This window comes from Benincasa hispida, chromosome 5 (assembly GCF_009727055.1).
Source record: "Benincasa hispida cultivar B227 chromosome 5, ASM972705v1, whole genome shotgun sequence".
NCBI lineage: Eukaryota > Viridiplantae > Streptophyta > Magnoliopsida > Cucurbitales > Cucurbitaceae > Benincasa > Benincasa hispida.
In genome coordinates this window covers 6,378,005-6,399,506 of record NC_052353.1, presented here as the reverse complement: position 1 = coordinate 6,399,506, position 21,502 = coordinate 6,378,005, and the positions used below count along the sequence as shown (strand labels likewise).

Genomic DNA, 21,502 nt, shown 5'->3' with positions numbered 1-21,502 from the left:
ATGGTCGATGTGCACATTGACGGGAAAATGGGGTATAGGGAAAGTCTCCATAAAATTGTTGTTGTGTTGTTATGTTGACAGTAGTTGGCTGTTAACAGGAAATGATTTCAGCGGCTTGGCTGAGGGAATGAATTTGAAATGGTATTAATGTGTTCTTGATTGCATGTTGTTTTCCCTAAAAATTTATTTTTGATAAGCCAAGGTTACGTTTATAAGAAAATATACCTCTCACTAGGCTTATTAGCTCATGTTTTCTTATATCCCCCCCTCCCCCCAGGTAACAAAGCGGATCGTTCGAAGAGGAGTCCATCACCCACCACCACCAGCTAAGGATTCGGTAAACTCTCGGGCACGGCTCAGACTATGAATAGAAAGAAAATTTAATTATATGTATAGATAGATAGGGGGAATATTGTAAACTTATTAAAATTTGTAATAAATATGGGGGGAAATATTGAACATGAGTATTGTCTTAGAATGCTATTAGTTACCCTCACGCTCCCTTCCCGATCTTGGGGTTTCAGGCTTAGGAGGGGGTGTGACACTTTTACTATACGATCGTATAACAAATGCTACACGATCGCAAGCTTTACTACACGATCGCATAGTGGAAGTACACGATGAGTGGCACGCTGCGATGGCCTCTCGAGAGCTCGCTTTCTTCACTATACGATTGCCCACAAACTCCTACACGATCGCATACCTATTACAAATAGACGATGGCCTTCTCAAAACCTATACAATCGCATACCTTTTACTATACAAACGTATACCAAATGCTACACGATCGCTAGCTTTATTACACGATCGCATAGTGGAAGTACACGATGAGCGGCACGCTGCGATGGCCTCTCGAGAGCTCTCTTTCCCTACTATACGATCACCCACAAACTCCTACACGATCGCCTACCTTTTACTATACGATCGTATACCAAATGCTACACGATCGCTAAGCTTTACTGCACGATTGCATAGTGGAAGTACACGATGAGCGGCACACTGCGATGGCCTCTCGAGAGCTCGCTTTCCTCACTACACGATCGCTTACCTATTACAAATAGACGATGGCCTTCTCAAAACCTATACACCTTTTACTATACGATAGTATACCAAATGCTACACGATCGCATAGTGGAAGTACAAGATGAGTGGCACGCTGCGATGGCCTCTCGAGAGAGCTCTTTTTCCTCAATACACGATCGTCCACAACTCCTACACGATCGCTTAGCTAAGAATCTGAATCTCTGCAGCACGCGTTAGAGTGATTTGAATCGTCGACCTCCTTTAATCGAATCTTAATCTCTATAGCGTGTCAACGTGTCGTCCCATCCCACACTGCTTTCCCAACCCGTGGGTCGAGTTTTCAAAACTTGAAAACTCGACCATTTAGCTTATAACCCCACCGTCTCTTCTCATTTTCTCACACTGCTTTCTCATTTTCTCACACTTCTTTCGTTCTCTCATTCTTCTTACTGCCTTTCAACTTTTAAGATCAGCCTTTCATTTTCTCCTCACTGCCTTCGTTCTCTCATTCTCACTACCTTCAGCAAATCTTCTTCTTCTCCCACATTTGTCCATTAAATTATGAGGTTTGTACCTTTTACTATACAAAATTTCAGTTTTTTTATAGAACTATACCTTTTGTTCCTATTCTCATACTATTATATATATATATATAGTTTTTGTTGCTATTTGGGAAATAAATAACATAAAAGGTAAGTTAAATTTGTGAGTTTACTATTTATTTATTCCTAGTTTTATTATATTTAGTAGACCTATCATGTTGAATTCAATAATATTTACATATTGATGTTAGTAGTTCTTTCTCTATTAGTGTTAATCTTAGTATTATTAATTAGTGTTTAATCTATGGTTGGGATGTTATACAACATGTTATCTTATTTATATTTTGTTTATTTTTGTTTGTATTTAAGTATATGTTATTGTTATGTTTCGTATTATAACATTCGTCCATTAAATTGTGAAGTTTGTACCTTTAAATATTTTTAGTTTAATACAAAATTATTATGATTTTTTTGAAATATATTTCTTATGATATTTGATTTTTCTAGTATTAACTTTGAAAATATAGTTTAAAATAGTTTGAAAAAGTTTAATTTAATTTAATTTTTTATTTTGTATTAATTTTGAAAAAAATAGTTTTAAAAAAGTTTACCTCATTGTAATGTTTAAAAAGTTGATGTTTATAGCTTAAAAACTTTCATATTTTTAGTTTAATACAAAATTATTATGATTTTTTGAAAATATTTTCTTATGATATTTGATTTTTCTAGTATTAACTTTGAAAATATAGTTTAAAATAGTTTGAAAAAGTTTAATTTAATTTAATTTTTTATTTTGTATTAAATTTTGAAAAAATAGTTTTAAAAAGTTTACCTCATTATAATGTTTAAAAAGTTGATGTTTATAGCTTAAAAAATTTCTTATTTTTAGTTTAATACAAAATTATTATAATTTTTTGAAATATATTTCTTATGATATTTGATTTTTCTTGTATTAACTTTGAAAATATAGTTTAAATATGTTTGAAAAAGTTTAATTTAATTTAATTTTTTATTTTGTATTAAATTTGAAAAAATAGTTTAAAAAGTTTACCTCATTTTAATGTTTAAAAAGTTGATGTTTATAGCTTAAAAAATTTCATATTTTTAGTTTAATACAAATTATTATAATTTTTTGAAATATATTTTTTATGATATTTGATTTTTTCTTGTATTAACTTTGAAAATATAGTTTAAAATAGTTTGAAAAAGTTTAATTTAATTTAATTTTTTATTTTGTATTAAATTTGAAAAAATAGTTTTAAAAAGTTTACCTCATTATAATGTTTAAAAAGTTGATGTTTATAGCTTAAAAACTTTAATATTTTTAGTTTAATACAAAATTATTGTGATTTTTTTGTATAAATTTCTTATGATATTTGAAAGTTTAATTTGTTGTTATGTTTAAAAATAGTTATAAAAAGTTTAATTTATTGTTATATTAAAAAAATTGATGCCCATAAAACTTAAAAAGTTGATGTTTATAAATTAAAAAGTTTAATATTTCTAGTTTAATACAAAATTATTGTGATTTTTTAATATACTTCTTATAAAAAGTGTAATACAAAATTATTATGATTTTTTTAAAAAAGTTTAATATTTTTTTACCCACAAAGTTCTTATATTTCCTATATATATTTCTTATTGTGATTTTTATTGTGGTTTGTTTTTGTTTAAGTTTGATAATTAGTAGAACAATTAGTAATGTATTGTTTGTCTTTTTTTTTTAGAAAATGGCGGGTAAATGATTGAGATTATTGTTGTTTACAAATGGTGATTGATGGTATTGATGGAGTTGACTATAACCAACCATGGAGTTTTAGCATAAATGTGAACAGTTGAATTGTATTTGAACAATTCATTGAAATGGTTGGGATGTCACTTAGTGTAGATATAGGAACAAATCAGATATAAATAATATATAGACATCCTAACCTAGAACCATGAGGATCAATAAGGTTTATGTCATTCCCTATTTCGTGTGCAAGCTATGAACTTGATGTTCTCAATCACAATGTCACTGCCGAATTTAGTGCATTTGTATGTAAATATAAATAGGATAGGGGTGGATATAAACTTGAATACATCATTTAGCTAGTTTGAAGATCCAACTGAATGTATTGATCCTGATCCAGAGTCAGTTGCATCGCAATGTGATAATGAAGATATGGTGGCTAACAACTTGTATAGAGACTTCAGAACTGACACATATGATGAATTTGAAGAGTTGGATTTCGATGGTCATGAACATGAGTTACTTTTAGATACATTCAATAATTTGGATATGAATGTATTGGATAGCATTCGAGAACATGACCCAGTTGTAGCCCCATGTGGACATTGATAATACTCAATTGTATAAAGGGATGATTTGTCAAGATAAAGAAATGCTACAACAGGCAGTAAAATGTTTTGCAATAAAATGTCACAGTTGTTGAATCAACACCGACGATTTGGACAATTCGTTGTAAGAAGTGGGAGGAAGGTTGCAAGTGGAGACTTTGTGCAATAAAGAAAAAATCACATGGCTTGTTCGAGATCACTAAGTACGATGAGCAGCATACAGAATTGTCTCATCGTCCGCCATAGTTTTTGAATAAAAACATGTATGCTGCTCATCATACTTAATGATCTCGAACAAGCCATGCGATTTTTTCTTTGTTGCACGAAGTCTCCACTTGCAACCTTCCTCCCACTTCTTACACCAAATTGTCCAAATCGTCGGTGTAGATTCAACAACCTCATATGGTGCGTGACATTTTCACATTGGGTCATGTTCTCGAATGCTATCCAGTACATCTATATCCAAATCATTGAATGTATCTGAAAGCATCTCATGTTCACGACCATCCAAATCTAACTCTTCAAATTCATCATCCGTTTCAGTTCTGAAGTCTCTTACAGGTTGTTAGCCGTCACATCTTCATTATCACATGACAATGCAACTGACTCCGGATTAGATCGATATATTGAGTGGATCTTCAAAAATTAAATGATGTGATCAGGATCCACCCCTATCAACTCATCAACATATTACCATTTGTAAACAACAAAAATCCCAAGCATTTGCCTCCATTTTCTAAAAAAAAAAAAAAAAAGACAACATCAATTTTTGTATTATACTTATAGAGAGTATAAAAAAATATTAAACTTTTTAAAAAAATCACAATATTATTTTATAATAGTATTAAAAAATAACAATGATTTTGTATTAAACTAAAAATATTAAAGTTTTTTGTTTATAAACATAAACTTTTTAAGTTTTATGAACATCAACTTTTAAACATAATAATAAATTAAACTTTTTATAACTATTTTTAACATAACAAATTAAACTTTTTATAACTATTTTTAAACATCACAACAAATTAAACTTTTCAAATTAAAATGAGGTAAACTTTTTAAAACTATTTTTTCAAATTTAATACAAAATAAAAATAAAATTAAATTAAACTTTTTCAAACTATTTAACATATATTTTCAAAGTTAATACTATAAAATCAAATATTCATAAGAAATATATTAAAAAAATCATAATAACTATCACAATAATTTGTATTAAACTTAAATATCAACTTTTTAAACATAACAAAAACTAAACATTTTAACACTATAAACATCAAATTAATAACTAAAAGAAATCAAAATCGTATGAATGAACTAAAACTTTTCAAATTATACTAAACTTGTTAACTATCACAATAATTTTGTATTAAACTATAAATATCAACTTCTTAAACATAACAATAAACTAAACATTTTAACACTATAAACATCAAAGTTAATACTAAAGAAATCAAATATCATATGAATAAACTAAATTTTTCAAACTATATTAAACTTTTGAAACAATACTAAACTTGTCAACTACCACAATAATTTTGTATTAAACTATAAATATCAACTTCTTAAACATAACAATAAACTAAACATTTTACACCATAAACATCAAAGTTAATACTAAAGAAATCAAATATCATAAAAATAAACTAAACTTTTCAAATATCATAAGTTCAACTCACAGATTCGATGGTAGTTCTCTTTTTTCCTTCAAAGTGAAAACGTTCACCCTTTTTTCCTGTTATTTGTTATCTGACAACAACTACAAAAAAATAAAAAAAATAATAGAATCTATAAAAAATAATAATATAAGAACAAAAATAAAATGTATAATTATTCTTAAAAAATAAAAATTTAGTAGAGTAACGAACCAATATATTTGCAGTCAAGGGTTGTGTGAGAATAATTTGAATTAAACGAAGTACAAGAAGAGAAATGGAAATGGAAAGCATGAGTTAAAAAATGGGAGGAGACGGATATTAAGAAGAAGAGAAATGAAAACGGAAAGCAAATGGGAGGAGGGGAAGATGATTTCGAAGGCTGATTTTTGAAGGCAGTGCGGGGGCAGTGAACAAAAGAAATGAGGCTGCAAAAATGAAGGAGGCAGTGAGCAACATGAAGGAGAGAAGAGGGTTTAAGAGGATGTAGATCGAGTGTTGAACACTCGACCCACGGGTTGGAAATTAAAGAGGGTGGTTGAGCGGCAGTGAGCATGCATGCTAAGGCTGTAGAGGGCATCATGCATGTAGGGAATCCGATCAACACAGCAGGGGCAACAAACTTGGCAGCAGGATGTGACTTGACAATGTGCATGTCGAGGATTGAAGTTTCGACATACATAAGTCGAAACTTCAACCTTCGACTTATCTTCCTTGTCGAGGATTGAAGTTTCGACTTATGTATGTCGAAACTTCAACCTTTGACAACCCTTAATATATACATAGGCTCCTACTTTTTCTTTGCTTATCGAGTTCTCAACCGTCGACCTCCATATTCATCGAATCCTCAGCCCTCGACTTCTAGCCTCGATCTCACAAAATAACAACATTTCTCTAATTAGTTTCAAAACTACCCTATTTTCCTAATAAGTTTTCAAAACAACAATAATAATATAAAAAGTCCAAAAATGGTGGGCACTTTTAAAATTATTTGTAAAAATTAATAGAGCTATTTTTTAATTAAATTATGTCTCTAGTAAAAAAGGGCAACACACATTTTATGTTGGACTAGAGCCAACACAGAAAATAAAAAATGTCACATGTGTTGCCTCTCTCCACCAAAAGACTTGTTTGTGCACTTAAATATGTTGCATTTTTTACATAGTTTCGAAAGTGCCAATAGTTTTACCAATCTTTTTTTCTTTTAAGAAAAAAAAAAAAAAGTTAATTAATTGAGTACTTAATCCTCCTTATGAGTAAAAGCCCTCTTTTACATGTTTATCATCTAAACTTGGATCAATGGATTTTTTGTTTGAATTATTTTGCGTTCGTCTAAAAGGCCAAGTATTGGCCTTAACAAATTCTTGTGGTTGAAGAAGAGAATTCTTGCATTGGCGGAAAAGCACGATTCTAAATTTCATTTTGCTTTTCCTTTTAGATATAGATCTAAATGGGTGAGAGTACTTCGAATTACCATTATAGCAATCAATCTCAAAATATTAACAAATATAGCACAATGTAAAAAAAGTTATATATATTTTCGAATCCATTCTTGATCGGATCACCATTTCTTTATATTGGATTGAGTACCCTGATACCATATTTGATAATATGATGTTCCATCTCAAAGTTAATTAACAATAGGAGGAATAGCTCATTTATCTTATAAGGGGTGTGAGATCTCTTGGTTTTTCCAATGTGAGATTCTAACATTTGTGAAGGTCATATTACTGTTTACTACTAGGACAACCTATAATGGTCAATACAAAAGAATTTGTAAACACAGCCAAATTTAAATTTAGCACTGTCATATTAGTAATAGATAATTGTGTTATATTTGCAATTGTTTGATGGAGTAAAGTGAGATATGAGAAGAAAAGAATAATAAGATAAGCAAAAGCATGGGAAGTGTGTAGGAGACATGAAGGTAACATATGTATAAATAGAAACCAAGTAATGGGGTTATAGGTAATTAAGACCCCAATCAGCAATTGAAATCGAACCGAAGCAGAAGAAAATGATGAAAGGAGAATTACAAGATTATTTGTACCGAAATGTGAAGAGAAGGAATTGGGAGAGAGTGATAGCAAAATGTGAAGAAGAAATAGAAGCTCTGTATTTGTGGCTGACAGAAGCAATGGACACAATCTTGCATCTGGCTGTGTACGACAATAATTTTGATGTGGTTGATAGGCTGGTGAGGCTGATTTGTAGATCCCAAAAAGAAGAAATTCTTAAGCTTAAAAACGAGAGAAAAAATACTCCCCTCCACGTCGCAGCTGCAATAGGATGCGTTAGAATGTGCCAGGTTATTGGTTCGGTCAATAAGGAGTTAGTGGATGAGAGGAATAAAGACGGTGAAACGCCGCTGTTCTTGGCGGCGCTGCATGGCCACAAGAAGCCATTTTATTGCCTTTATGATTTTTGTAGTATGGACCCCGATCGAGCTGCGGCCAACTGCAGGAGGAATAATGGAGACACCATTCTTCATCATGTTCTAAGAACGGAGCAATTTGGTTAGTTCTTTTTTTCCCTCTTTTTTGTTGGAATCAACAAATGGAAATATGTAAATATTTCTAAGATATACATCGATATATAAGGAACCAATAATTCAATAGAAATTTATTGAGTTTGGGTTACATATCTGAGATGACAGATGTGGCATTTCAATTAATTAGCATGATCAATGAGGCTGCTACCTGGGTAGATAAAGAAGGCTACACCCCTCTCCATGTTCTTGCAACTAAGCCATCTGCCTTCAAAAGTGGAACCTACATGCGCCTATGGCAACGCATCCTATATCATTGTGAGTAATACTCCTAAATTTTTCATACCTCCTCTATTTATCATTTAAATTCTCATATTTAACCATGTGAGAAAATTAAATTGAATGAGTTACAACACCTATAATATTTTTCATATTTAATATCATTGCCATCAAGCCCCTCCCAAATGGAATGAGCTCTGTCATACTTTTTAAAACGGGTCTCTAAAATATTTTGTAACTTGTAAAATATCAAAATTCATCTAGCTTTACGATAATTTTTCAAAAAGAAATAAAAACAAAATATAGTGATATTTTATTTAAAAAGTTTTACCACAAGTATTCGCTATATCACACAAAGTTAAATTAGGTCTACCACAACAAGAGTGTAACATGCTCTTAGATTTATATCTAACATTTTTTTGTGTCCTCCTTGATGCATACCTTTCATGATCGATCGATTATCATACTCATTTATCTTGGCATATATAAAGAGGAGAATTATTCCATTCCTTTTTCTTTTTCTTTTATTTTCTTTTTAATTCTAACTTAGAGTGTTTTTTTTTTTTTTTTTTTTTGAAAAGTTATTCAGGTGTATGAACTAAAGGCTGAATCAACCGCAAGTCTTTACAAACCAAAAATTGTCACCGAACAACTGAGCACTGCTTCTCATTTTCCAAAAAACTACGCCACTTGCATTGCTTTCATGACAAATTTGTGGGACTTATTTTTAATAAGTTCGTAAACCCTACCAAATAATTCTCTCCCACTAATTACATGTAGATTATTTATTGTTTATAATCGGAGTAAATTGCAAATATAACAACCAGGTTCAAAATAATTGTAAATATAATATTGATGGAAAGTCAATCAACAATATAATCTATCACGAACATATTTTACTATGTATACAATTATTTAAAAATATTACTATACACTTAATTATTAATAAAATGTTATCCATTACAATCACACAAATAAAAGAAATAATTAATCTCCCTTTCAAAATTTTCTTCACTTTCTATTACATATCCAATGATAGTAACCACCTTGAATAACTTCAGTCACCAATTTGAAACACACGTGGAAGAAGAAAGAAATGAACTCGTGCAACTATAATGATGCTATGGGCCCAGATCTCGAAAAAGGTGTCATCGAAACCCATGAATCAGACCCTCCCTTGGATACTCAACCTCTCAAAAGACCTCGTGGTCATCAATCGGGTACTAAACATTCTTTTAATCATTCATGGTCAAACTTCTAAGAAAAATATCAATTTATACCTCTAAACTTTAGGAATTGTATTAATTTAAATCTTAAACTAATATTTATATTTATTTAAATCCCAAACTTTTGTAAAGATATCAATTTACATCTCCCATTATGTTCTATTTGAAAAAATCTCGTGTGAAACTCATAATTATATCCACCAAACCCTAAACTTTAATAAATGAATCAATTTAAACTCTAGAGAAAAGTTCCTTTGAAAAAGGTCTATGCATTATTTACTCTAATTATCCATTTTGAAAAGGTCTACACATATTTGAGAATTAATGCAAAGATGATTTTTAAAGGTAATCTTAATGAATGGTCTAAATTGATCGATTTATGAAAAATTAGGAGGTTAATTGACTTAAATTATAAGTTTTACATAATATTTGTCAAATAAAATTAAGAAAATAGGGTTTAAATTGATATAGTTATAAATGTTAGAGATTTAAATTGATATAACATATAGCTATCAAACTCAAAGTATTGAGAGTGTATCAGCGATAGAATCTATCATGAATAGATTTTACTATATATGACTCTTTAAAAATGTTGCTATATACTTAACTATTAACCAAGTGTTATCCATTGTAATTATCTATAGAAAAGAAATAATTAATGACGATTTGACATTGTTATTCACGGTTTTATTACATGTCTAGTGATAGCAACCTCCTCGAATGATGTGGACGACAAAACTGAAATTATTGAAATCCATCAATCAGACCCTCCCTTCAATACTCAACCTCTCAAAAGAACTCGTGGTTATCAATCAGGTACGAAACATTCTTTTAATAATTCAAGGTAAAACCCCTACATTTATGCGTTGTATTCATTTAAATCTAAAATTTTTGTAATTGTATTGATTTACACCATCTATTGTATTCCATTTAGAAAAACTAAAGGAATCAAATCTCGTGCCGAAGCTATAAACACTGGTTCCATTGATTTTAATTTAGGATATCCAGAAAAATAGAGAAGAAAATTAAATAAGCATACTTATAAATCCGTAAACATAGAGAGAAAAGAAAGTCCCCTTTGAAGATTGTCTTCAAATCGTTTTCCTTCTACACCAACTTCTATGAACAACAACCCTTCCAATGGTTTGGAAACCACCATTTAGTTTGCACGGAATTTCATGAAAAGAACAATGAACACCACCATTTGGCCACCTTGCTATTCTTAGGCAAGGATCTAAATTGTGGTATCCAAAATCTTCTTGGAATAAAGGAAGGGAAAATTGTTCTTTTTCAGAGAACATTATTTTCTCAGTGTTCTTAAGAGTGATTAATTTTGAGAGAATGGAAAATCTTCGTACCTAAAAGAAGAAGAAAAAAAAAAACCTCCTCTACTAAAATGCAGAAACACTTTTGCATTTTAAGTGAAAGAGAGAGGGGAAGAGTTACAATAACTTCTCATCCACAATTATTGTACTTAACATATTTTTCAAAATTCAAAACTTAATTAATAAACTAAATCTTATTTAATTTAAAATTAATTTGTTAAAATTAATTTAATTAAGACAAATTAATTATTTAAATAAATAATTAAATTTATATATATTTAAATAAACTTTTATTTGAATCATATTCAAATAAAAATCTCTCATATAATCTATAGTTTTAATACAAATATTTTTCCTATTAATTTTAAACTACAATTTTTATATAAATCTTATTCATATAGTTAATATTTGAATCTCATTCAAATATTTATCTCTCTTATATTATATGATTTAATTTGAATCTCATTCAAAATTAATGTTATATAATAATGTATCCAAATATATTATATTAATTAATTGATTTAACCAACATCCATTAACTATGAATCACTCCTTGCACTCTTCGCATTGTAGATTATTTATTTGTTCATGGATATAACCATTACTAGTAAGTCGACCATTCACGAATTGCTCGTAGTTACAATAGGGTCAAATTACCATTTTACCCCTATAATTACTCTTATTCATAAGTTCCACTAATTCTTTAATGAACAACTTGTTTATGATCCTATCATAAACAAAAACCTTCTCGGACCAATAAGAGGGAAGGACCCCTTGTTGAAGATTCGGTGTCAGCACTTAAGGGAGCAATTCATCTATTTACCCTAAAATCGAGAAGGAGTGAACTCTATCTTATGTAGTTATGTTCTTAGTTCTCTGGTTAGACAAATCCTCAAAATGGTAGGCTTATTGAACTTGCGACAGGGGCCACCCTCACCCATATACAAATCAAATGACTGTCCTCAAGACAGAAATTCATAACTCACTCAGACTTGAGGTCGAGTTACTTATTGTCATCCTATGAAATGTTAATCTTTTCACTCAACGGTGTTATAAAGAAAGATTAATCATTTCACGGTCTGGTTTTATACAAACTCTAGACATTCCCACTTACATGTCTCTACATGAACGATTTCAATCACATCATTTGTAATACTTAAAACATTTGTAACATTTACAAAGTTAGTCGTATCTGTAGTGTTTACAAGATAAGGACACCTAACCTTATCCATATACTACAAATTAAACAACATACTATTCAAGTTACATGAAAATGACCTTGAATCTTAGTTTATTGAATTGAGTTAATGCAATCCAAAACGAAGTAAAATGTATTAATATGTAAAATTTTGATGTAATTATTTTTATATATTGAATTAATTAAGATTAAAAACTTAATATCAATATATAATGAAAATTTTATTTACAAAATGCTAAAAAGCTATTTTTAGAAATGGTTGGAGAAAAAATTATCCAAAATTAGTAAATAAAACTAAATAAACATATGTATATATATAGTTGTATCATAAATAATATATATATACATTCTAAAGTTAATAATAAGTTCGGATTGGTTTGAGTTGGTTTGAATTCTTAAGTGAACCCATGAACCAAATCAACCAATAAATTTTTCATTTTTTGAATTTAATCTAATCCAAATGAGTTGATAATCGAACTTAAACTATATGAGTTGGCTTGAGTGGATGGATTTTTTGATTCATTAGTTTTTTGAACACCCCTGCTAATGAGCTTCGGACGAAGTGGGCTCTTCCTTTTTTCATCTTCTGTAAACTCCCTTTCTCTTTTTCATTTTCTTTCTTCCATTCTCCTTTCCTTTCTTTAGAACTTTTTTTTTCACCTTCTAGACCTTCCCCTTTATTATTAAGGGTTGTTTTTAAATATTAAAAAATGAACCAAAATATTTACAAAATATAACAAAATTTTAGAACTATCATAATAGATGCTAATATAAGTGACATTGATAACGGATAGAAGTCTATCAGTGTCTATCAACATCATTGATAATTCTAAAATTTTACTATATCATGTAAATATTTTCAATAGTTTTACCATTTGAAATAATTTTCCTATTATTAATATATTTTTCTTCACTCTTTCTTTTTTTTTTTTTTTTAAAAAAAAACATTTCTTCAATTTCAACGAAAGCAATTCTCTCCACATATATAATTTCAAAGAAGATTTTCAAAAATAGAAAAATAAGGAAAACTATTTACACAAGAAAACAAAATTTTAATATTTTTTATAAAGGCCGATAGAGGTTGATAGAAGTCTATCAGTGATAGAAACTAATAGAAGTTTATCACGGATAAACGCGGATAGAAGTCTATCAATGTCTATAAGTATTTTTTTTTGTTATTTCTATAAATAGTCTGAAATTTTTTCTATTTGTGAAAATTTTCCTAATTTCAATACCTAATTTTTCTTTTATTTCTATTTTATTTTAAACTTCTCATCTAACAAAATTTTACACAATTAAATACCCAATAAGTCAAGAATGATCAAATGCTAGAAGGTTTAAAAGTGGGTCTTACAATAATTTTACAATAAAACATGATAAAAAGCTCTAGTTATACTAATTGATATAATAAAAACTATGTTCTAATACTCTCCCTCAAGAGATGGACTTAGAATATTGATGACAACCATCTTAAATAATAGAGTAGTAAAATTAGAACTTGGCAAAGCTTTTGTAAAAAGATCAACTAGTTGAAGTTGAGACCGTATGGGAAGAAGCTTCACTTCTCCACAAACGACTTTTTCTTGTATAAAATGACAATCTAATTTAATATGCTTGGTCCTCTTATGAAAAGTGGGGTTAGAAACAATGTGAAATGGAGCAATATTATCACATAATATTGTAGCAGAGGATGAAACATCAATCTGTAAAATGTAAATCACGAAGCACCTGCATCAGTCATATAATTTCACTTGTTGTGGCAACAAGGGCTCGGTTTCAATCTCTACGAAAGAACGTGAGACTGTTGTTTATTTCTTGGCTTTCTACGAGAGAAGAGATTCACCCATGAAAATGCAAAATCCTGAAGTGAATTTCATAGAATCAAGACATGATGTCCAATCTGCATCAAAGAACATTCAAATTTGAAAAGACAAAGAGGCCTAAAGAAAAACACCTTGCTTCGAACATCCTTTCAGATACCGAAGAAGACGATCAACAACAGCTAAGTGAGATTGCCTTGGATGAGGAACAAATTGACTCAGTTTATGAACCACAAAAGTATGTCAAGTCTTGAAACTGTCAAATACAACAACCGACCAATAGAGATTCTATAAATGGAAGGTTATTCTAATAACACTACATCTTTGGACGAAAGTTTCACATTTGGATCCATGGGTAACACAAAAGGCTTGCAAGCTAGGAATCAAGTGTCTTTTAAAAGTTGCAGAATATAATGCCTTTGTGATGAGAAAAATCCTTTAGAAAATCTAGCTAATTCCAAGCCAAGATAATAACGTAAAGTACCATGATCCTTAAGTTTGAAAACATTATTCATATGGGTTTTCAGTTTATCAATGTCATCTAAACAAAATCCTGAAATGATGATGTTGTCCACGTAAAGAAGAACAATGAAAGAAGTTCCGTTTGAAACCAAGAAGAAGTAAGGCATTAGAGAACTTATCAAACCATTGTTGAGACGCTTGTTTTAGGTCATATATGGATTTGTGTAGCTTACGTACTAAGTACTCCCCTTGAGATGGAGATGTGACATAGATCTATATAAACTTCCTTAACTAAATCTCCATGAAGAAATACGTTATTTACATCAAGTTGAATTAGAGGTCATTATTTCGAAACAACAAGAGTTAATAGAACTTTGACCATGACCATCTTGACAAATGGGGAAAAAATTTCAATGTAATCAACGCCTTCCTGTTAGAGAAAATTTACCACAAAACGTATTTTATAATGTTCTATACTATGTACCATCAGCTTTGTGTTTGATATTGTACATCCATTTACATCCTATAGAAAAATGTCCTTAGGGAAGAGAAACAATAGACCAAGTATGAGTATCCTTCATGGCTTGTAACTCAACTTTCATTGCATCACGCCACTGATGACAAACTTGAGGTTCTTGAACAACAGACACATTAAGCACAAAGTTTCTGAACTTTGGAGACAATCTTTCATAGGATAATTTGAAGTAAAACATGATTGTCAAAGGCGAAGAATCATTTGAAGTACCAAAACTGAAAGGCATTGGCATGACAAGGTCTGGAAAAGGGTCCATGATTTTGGTATTATTGGTGATCTTGATGAAAAGGAAATATTTCTTCCTGAAAGATCACATCTCTTGAGACAAGAAAAAACCTATTGTTTTCCATGTCAAACAACCGGTACCCATTTATGCCTTGTGGATATCCAACAAAAACTGATGAAATAACTAGAGGATGAAACTTTGATCGATGACGGACAATGAAGAGGCAAAACACAAGCACCCAAATTTTTTTAGCAAACTGTAATCTACATTCTTTCCATAGAGACGGAAAAAAGGGGTTTGACATTGTAAAACAGAGCAAGGGGTATGGTTAATAAAAACACAAGTGGTTAAAATGCACTCTCTCAAAAGACAATAGTTAATTCCTGACTGAAACATCAAAGCTCTCGCTATATTCAAGAGATGTTGATACTTATGCTCAACGACTGAATTATGTTTAGGACGATTAACATAAGAATATTGATGAAGGACTCATTTAGATAAAAAGAAACTAGTAAAAACAAGCTCTGGAGCGTTGTTTGATATAAATTGTTTAATGGTTTCCCCAAAATGTGTTTCTATAAGCTGAAAAACTGAGGAACTATGGTTGTAGCATAGACTTGACTTTCATAAAAAAGAATCCATGTATATCGGTAAAAATCATCCACTAGGGTGATTTTTTTTTCTTTTCATTTTTTGTATTTGAAAAATGTCTTTCCTATTTTAATGGTGAAAACTAACTGTTGTTAAAATACAATCCTATTTCAAGGTACTTAGCCTTTGGGAATTTGTTTCAATTGATGCTGATCTTAACCATTAGGAGAAAATCCAACCTTGAATAAGTGTTGAAACTGTGATGCTACCGTTGAGAAAATAGAATTGATGGAAAAAATAAATATTGCGGAAGGAAATGAATATCTCAATGTTTGTTAAATAAAGAGAAGAAGAAATGAAAATGAGAGGGAAATTCAAACTTTTTATTGAAATAGGAAAAAAAATTAGTGATACACAAAATTGTGATACTCAAAATGTGGTACACAAAGTTGTGATATTCTTAATACATGGTAGCTCATCCTTACATAGGACAAGGATATGAACCTAATAAATACTACTAACTTGTAATTTAAAACAATATTAAAAAGAAAAAATCACAAAACATTAAAAACTTAAACATAACAAACAACTTAAATCTTATAACATAGATATTAAACTAAAATTTAAATATAACAATAAAATTAAAAAAAAAACTTAAAAATTGAAATTTAATGAAGAAAAACCTCAAATCTCAATACTCCTCCTTGAGGTTTTTCTTTGTCACCCCCAACTTTTTGTGTGGAAATTGTTCCATGATTTCACTTTCTTTCTCCTTTTTTCTATGCTTCTTTCAATAAATAAACTTTGATGTGTCTTATTCTTCCATCTTATACCAAATTGAAGACACTAGCCACCAAATCAAGTTTTTCTTTTAGATAAGGTAGACCGTGCATCACCCCTTCTTGAAAACTATTGAGAATCTGATAAATAGAGATAAATTTGAAAATATTATCATCCATGTTAGAAGAAGACAAAATTTTCAAAGCTTCATTAACTTTGTGTCCAAAGCATAGATACCACCTTTTGCTTTCTTCTACTTTAGCATTAAAAGTATGATGACGCAGTGAGTCACCACTTAAAACAAATGTATTTTCGACCATTTTGACTCTTGCACTCTCTGCTCCTTGAGGGTCATAAATACACAAAATTGGTCTTTGAAAATCACATAAAATTGATTATGCAACAATTGAGCAATACTAAGCAAGTTTTGCGATAACATTGAAACATATAAACCATTGGATATTTTATGTTCACCTTGCTTTGTATGCATGACAACAATACCTTTGCCTTCAGCTCGTATTGTCTCGCCATGTTCATGAACCACCTTAGATTATATAAATCTATCAATCTGGCTAAAAAGATTTATATCTTTGCCATATGCGAAGTGCATCTGTTGTCAATAAACCACGAGATTGACACTTTGTCATCAAAATGAGATGCCTTAAACAAAAAAAAAAAAATATTCATTCATTGTCATCTACGCAATTTGCTAGTTGTCGAGAATTTTGGATTTGGTTTTGTTTACTATAACAAAACTTCTCCATATGACCGTCCTTATTGCAATAACCACCAATTCTTTTTTGTATGGTTAGTATTTTTACAAAAACAACAAGGAGGAAATTTATATTTTCTTGGCACTCCTCCTTTTTCCATACTCACCTAATTTTTAGTTGGATATCCATCATCTTCTCCAACAAGTTTCTTATTTTAAACATTGCATGGAACTGACCCTCAACTTGTTCCTCATTATGCATAGTATCAAATTTTGACTTTGGTCAAAATTATATTTATATATATATTCCATCATTGTGTGCTTCTTTATTGTCTCCACAATCCCAACATATACAATGCAAGTTCGTTCAATAGAGTTTTCAGTTTCATAAAATAGGTTGTAATAGAATGCTGATCTTGCATCAAATTTGAAATTTCTTGGCAAAGCTAATAAATCTTAGGTCAATTCTTTCTATCATAAAGTTGTTGAAGATCAATCCAAATCTCTCTAGCCAAATCGGAAAAATTAACACAATAGAGATCTCTTTCGAAAGAGAATTCAAGATCCAGGTGGCTACAACGCCATCGCGAATGATCTAAAAACTTTGCAATTCACCGGTAGGTTTCAATAGTGTATCCTCAACGAAGCTAAGTTTATTCTTTACAGTAAGTCCAAAAATCATTGCACAACTCCAAGAAATGTAGTTTGATTAAGTCAAGAGATCAGAGACGCGTATCAAACTTGTGCCATCAGAATGGTGAAGAAAATAAGGATTGATGTAGTGTTCTACAAGAGATTGTTATAGAGGTTGAGTAGTCGATGAAGATGAAACCGGATCACTAGGCGCAGTCGGAACAATCAGAATATTTTCCGCCATTGATGAACAAAGAAAGCGTACAAAAAATGTACCAAAATGCTCTCAGAGAGAGAAATATCAAGTGATACCATATTGAGATAATAAGTAAATAAAACTCACTTACTTTATTGACCTGAGAAAAGCAAGTATTAACTTTACAGTACAGCATAATAACAAGCTTTAGTCATACTAACTAATATTCTTGATTTCGTAATAAACCTTATCATATCTATTCTTCTTGATTGCAGACAAGAAGCCCCCGAGTTCCAATTTCCCGCAAAATTACAATACTTGTATCGATTTTTTTCAGATTATTCTCTCAGCCTTGTGGATCATTTTGGGATGCGGTAATTAATTAATTAGAAAATAAAATTCAGTTTGATATAGGAATGATTAACTAATATGTGTGTGTTTTTCTTTTTTGGGTTGTTAAAAATGAAGAATCTGGTCAAATTAGAAAGCTACTAGAGATGAAACAGAAACACAAATGGTCAGTTCAAGTAATGGAGAAACTTCTAGAATTCGTTCCACTCGATAAATATGAAGAAACGCAGTCTGAAGAAACGCAGTCTGACGAAACGACTCCGTATCTTTTCATTGAAGCAGATGCAGTCGCCTTCAATAAAATGGACATAGCTGCACAACCTAATTATGACGAAGGTGACATACCAATTTCCTAATTATTTTGTTTTTCATTTGATAGTAATTTGACTGAGATTTACATTTATTTATTTTTTTCGGTAAAAAGTACTTTTTGTATTTTATTTACGATATATTTGAGAGTGATTTTACAAAATCACTTTTGTCCCTTCTTGAAAAATATTTTTAATCAATTTTAATAAAGGTGTATTTTACGAAGCAATTTTGAGCGTGTTTTTTAACCATTTCATAGGATGCACTCACTTTTTTATTTGGTAGTACTACCCTGCGATAAATTTGAGAAAAAAACAAGTGTTACGTGCAAGTATTTCTTATTCAATTTAAGAGTTGTATCAGGTATGAGTAGGATTAATATGTAGATAAGGACGAAAGCAACAAAAGATAAATTTCCTAAAATAAGTAAAATAGAATAAAATCGACAAATACGTTAATTTTAAGGTTATATATAATTAACTTGAGTAATTTGAAATGAAAAATGATGAGAACAGGAGATAAAGTGAATGCTTTTAGAAAGGATTCGGCAATGTTATTAGCAGCAAAGAACGGGGTGGTTGAGATGGTGAGCAAAATATACGAAAAATTTCCACTGGCGATTCGTGATAGTAATCGAGACCAGAAGAATGTGGTTCTTTTGGCTGCAGAGTATCGACAACCGGATGTTTACAAGTTTTTACTTAAAAAAAAAAATCATCTTGAACCCTTGTTTCGAGCCGTGGATAGGAACGGTGACAGCGCCTTGCATCTTGCGGCTCGCCTCAAAACTCGTAATTCTTGGCGCATCAAAGGAGCTGCCTTGCAAATGCAATTGGAAGTTAAGTGGTATATGGTAATTAACCAATATCGTCCTTTTTTAATTAATTAACCTGTTACAATAATTTTATTCTCGTTGTGTTTTTATTTTGTCTCTTGATCAAAGATGTATTATTTTGCTAAATACTCTCTTAGCCATCAGTGTTAATGTCATGGCATATTGATGAGCAGTATGTGAGGGATTCAGTGGAAACCCATTTCTTCCCCCGATACAACAACAAGGGAATACTTGCAAGAGACATCTTTTGCGCCACCCACAACGAGCTAGGAAAAGAGGGTTTGGAGTGGCTGACCAACACCTCCGAGTCATGCTCTGTACTCGCTGCTCTGGTTGTGACTGTAGCCTATGCTTCGGCTGCCACCGTCCCTGGTGGCAACGGGGACCATGGCACACCGCCATTTATAAAGGAGACTGGATTTCTTATCTTCTCCCTGGCTTCCCTCATTGCTCTCTGCTCCTCCACAATTTCATTGATCATGTTTCTAGCAATTTTGAGCTCGAGATTTGACGAAGTAGACTTCGGCTTGAAGTTGCCTAATAGATTGTTCGTGGGCCTTTTCTCACTTTTCTTCTCCATCGTTGCGATGTTGGTTTCGTTTTGTGCTGGCCACTATTTTCTGCTTAGTCGTCACCTTCAAAGTATTGCATTTTTCATCTACATTGCAACTTCTCTCCCCGTCGCATTATTCTTTGTTAAGGTGCAACTTCCCCTTATCTGTGATCTACTCTTTGTCATTCTCAGTAAGATACCTAAAAGGAGCAATGATGTCATATTAATTGATGACTCTACCCTAAATTAGGTCGAGAAAAATACTTAAACATTGCTCAAACAAAAATCTATTACCTAATATAGGACAGGGTCCTTAATCCTCGAGCCTGCCTTGCTTCCGCTCCCATTTACTTCTTTTTGTTTTTGTTTTCTTTTTTTAAATAACATGTATATATATTTGGGTGGCAGACCTCTCGCTTATCAACCCAACCACTATGCTATTTTGGCACATATACAAACATGTTATGTTTGGATCATTTGTGATTATTGATGATAATATTTGAATTTAAAGTTTTATTGTTCAATCACTAGATTGTTTGAATAATGTGTTATATTGCAACCTTTGAACTCTTATGTGTGTATAATTAGATAATTTGATGTCAGTTTTTTTTCTTTTTTCTTTTTTTGTTAGAGGATTGAACATTTTCTCCTTTCAATAATTGAGATTTTTATACCGAAATTAACCATTTAAATGAGAATTTTTGGTTTGTGACCCTTGTTTCATCTGTCTCTCCTTTAATAGGCTCAAAATTTTTCTTTTTTGTAAAAGTATGGAATTCTAATAAAGAGAAGAGAACCACGTAGCTTGAGATCAATGAACAATTAAAATACATACGCAAAAGAGAGTTAACAAAAGAGCAATGACAAAACTCAACTAAACATATAAAAGGAAAAACAATCACCCACATCTTAAAGAAAAAGATCCCAAGGAGAAGAGCCCGTTTGAGTTCTCTTCAATAGAAGTCCCAAGCAATTTTAAACAGAAAAGAAAAATCTAAAAAATGAACAGCTTGACTAAACAACTGGGGATGGGGGAAGCACAACAGCTTCATAGACACAAAGATTACACCCGTGCCATATAGAATAAATAATAGCACACCAAACAACTCTACCAATCTTACGTCTCAATCGATTACCTACACGTATATTACAAATCCAAATGAGATATGTATCCGAATGAGGGATCCTACCAGAACATCCCCCAATAAAAGCATGTTACCCAAATAACGGAACTAAAATGATAATCAAAGAATAAAAGCTCACCTTGACATAACTCCACCAGTGCATATAACACATACACCAGGGATATCGAAACACCTCCACTACAACAAATATCATCTTTGATAATATTAAAAGACGCTATTGTAAACTTTTCATAGCATTTTTGAAATGGTGCCACAACCTATGTTATTGAAAGTACTTC

General features: G+C 31.0%; 1 protein-coding gene across 4 annotated transcripts; it reads left to right on the top strand.

Moving 5' to 3' along the window:
- The first annotated feature begins 7,547 nt into the window (after positions 1 to 7,547).
- On the top strand, positions 7,548 to 20,606 carry LOC120077630. Of its 4 annotated transcripts, none has more exons than XM_039031579.1 (9): positions 7,548 to 8,076; positions 8,217 to 8,366; positions 8,909 to 9,061; positions 9,389 to 9,547; positions 10,256 to 10,369; positions 18,307 to 18,405; positions 18,500 to 18,718; positions 19,207 to 19,529; positions 19,700 to 20,606. In XM_039031579.1, exons 1-9 carry the CDS (start codon positions 7,578 to 7,580, stop codon positions 20,327 to 20,329), a joined length of 2,346 nt encoding a protein of 781 aa, XP_038887507.1. In that variant the 5' UTR covers positions 7,548 to 7,577; the 3' UTR covers positions 20,330 to 20,606. The 4 variants fall into 4 exon arrangements, with proteins under 4 accessions (XP_038887507.1, XP_038887506.1, XP_038887509.1 ...); XM_039031578.1 differs by having other exon boundaries at positions 19,207 to 19,544; XM_039031581.1 differs by having other exon boundaries at positions 19,207 to 19,537; positions 19,700 to 19,825.
- The last annotated feature ends 896 nt before the right edge of the window (positions 20,607 to 21,502 follow it).